Genomic DNA, 824 nt, shown 5'->3' with positions numbered 1-824 from the left:
ATTTTTCATAATTATTAAATATAATATTATATATTAATACATAAAAATGCATTAAAAAATGTGTGTACATATTATTTTAAATATTAATTATTATTAGATTCAAAAATCTTATATTTATTACTTGCTGAAAAATTTGTCAATTAATAATTCGATGATATGAATATTAGCATTTTGGGTGGTTAGTGCCATTTTAAGATAAATGTCCGATGTGTTCGGTGTACTGGAAGTACGCATCAAATTGATTAAATATATCTAGAAAAAAATTAACTGTGATTATTCTTGTAATTAAGATTATATTTTTATTTTCTTTAAATAAAGAAAAGAACTAATTAAGATAAAATCTATATTTCAAAAAGTTAAGTGTTAAAATTTTAAGATTGTGTGTGTGTGTGTGTGTGTGTGTGTGTGTGTGTGTGTGTGTGTGTGTGTGTGTGTGTGTGTAATTATTCGCAAATATTTATATTAAAAAAGATAACATTTCATTAAAAATTACTCATTTGTATATCAAACGTAAATTAAATAACAGAATTTTGATATACATTCAAATTTGGTTGTTCTCTTGCTGCAGCCTCGATATAACAGAATTCTTTTCCAGACCAGACTTGCGTAGCTTCCTTCACGAAATAGACATTAATGGAACATTCATCCTCGGAAATCTTCAATTCTCCACTTGAATAAATTATAATAATTTGTATATTTTTTGATTAAAAGGAAATCATTAAGTCATTATTAAGTATAATACATTTTTACATAAATTAAAAAGATTAATAAATGTGAAAACATTCGGTAAATTAAAAGTATATTCAATCAAATATTTAATAAAA

The 824-nt window shown here is 23.2% G+C and overlaps 1 protein-coding gene across 1 annotated transcript in view; it reads right to left on the bottom strand.

Moving 5' to 3' along the window:
* LOC108684504 overlaps positions 1 to 824 on the bottom strand; it is a 2,766-nt gene that overhangs the window by 1,701 nt on the left and 241 nt on the right. The window contains exons 2-3 of the mRNA XM_018188850.1: positions 540 to 664; positions 122 to 252 (exon numbers count right to left, since the gene is read on the bottom strand). Of these exons, the coding sequence (XP_018044339.1) occupies positions 122 to 252; positions 540 to 664 (256 nt within the window). The remainder of the gene's footprint in view (positions 1 to 121; positions 253 to 539; positions 665 to 824) is intronic.

The sequence above is a fragment of the Atta colombica genome, unplaced genomic scaffold, assembly GCF_001594045.1.
Source record: "Atta colombica isolate Treedump-2 unplaced genomic scaffold, Acol1.0 scaffold135, whole genome shotgun sequence".
Lineage (NCBI taxonomy): Eukaryota > Metazoa > Arthropoda > Insecta > Hymenoptera > Formicidae > Atta > Atta colombica.
This window is presented reverse-complemented; position numbering and strand designations above follow the sequence as displayed.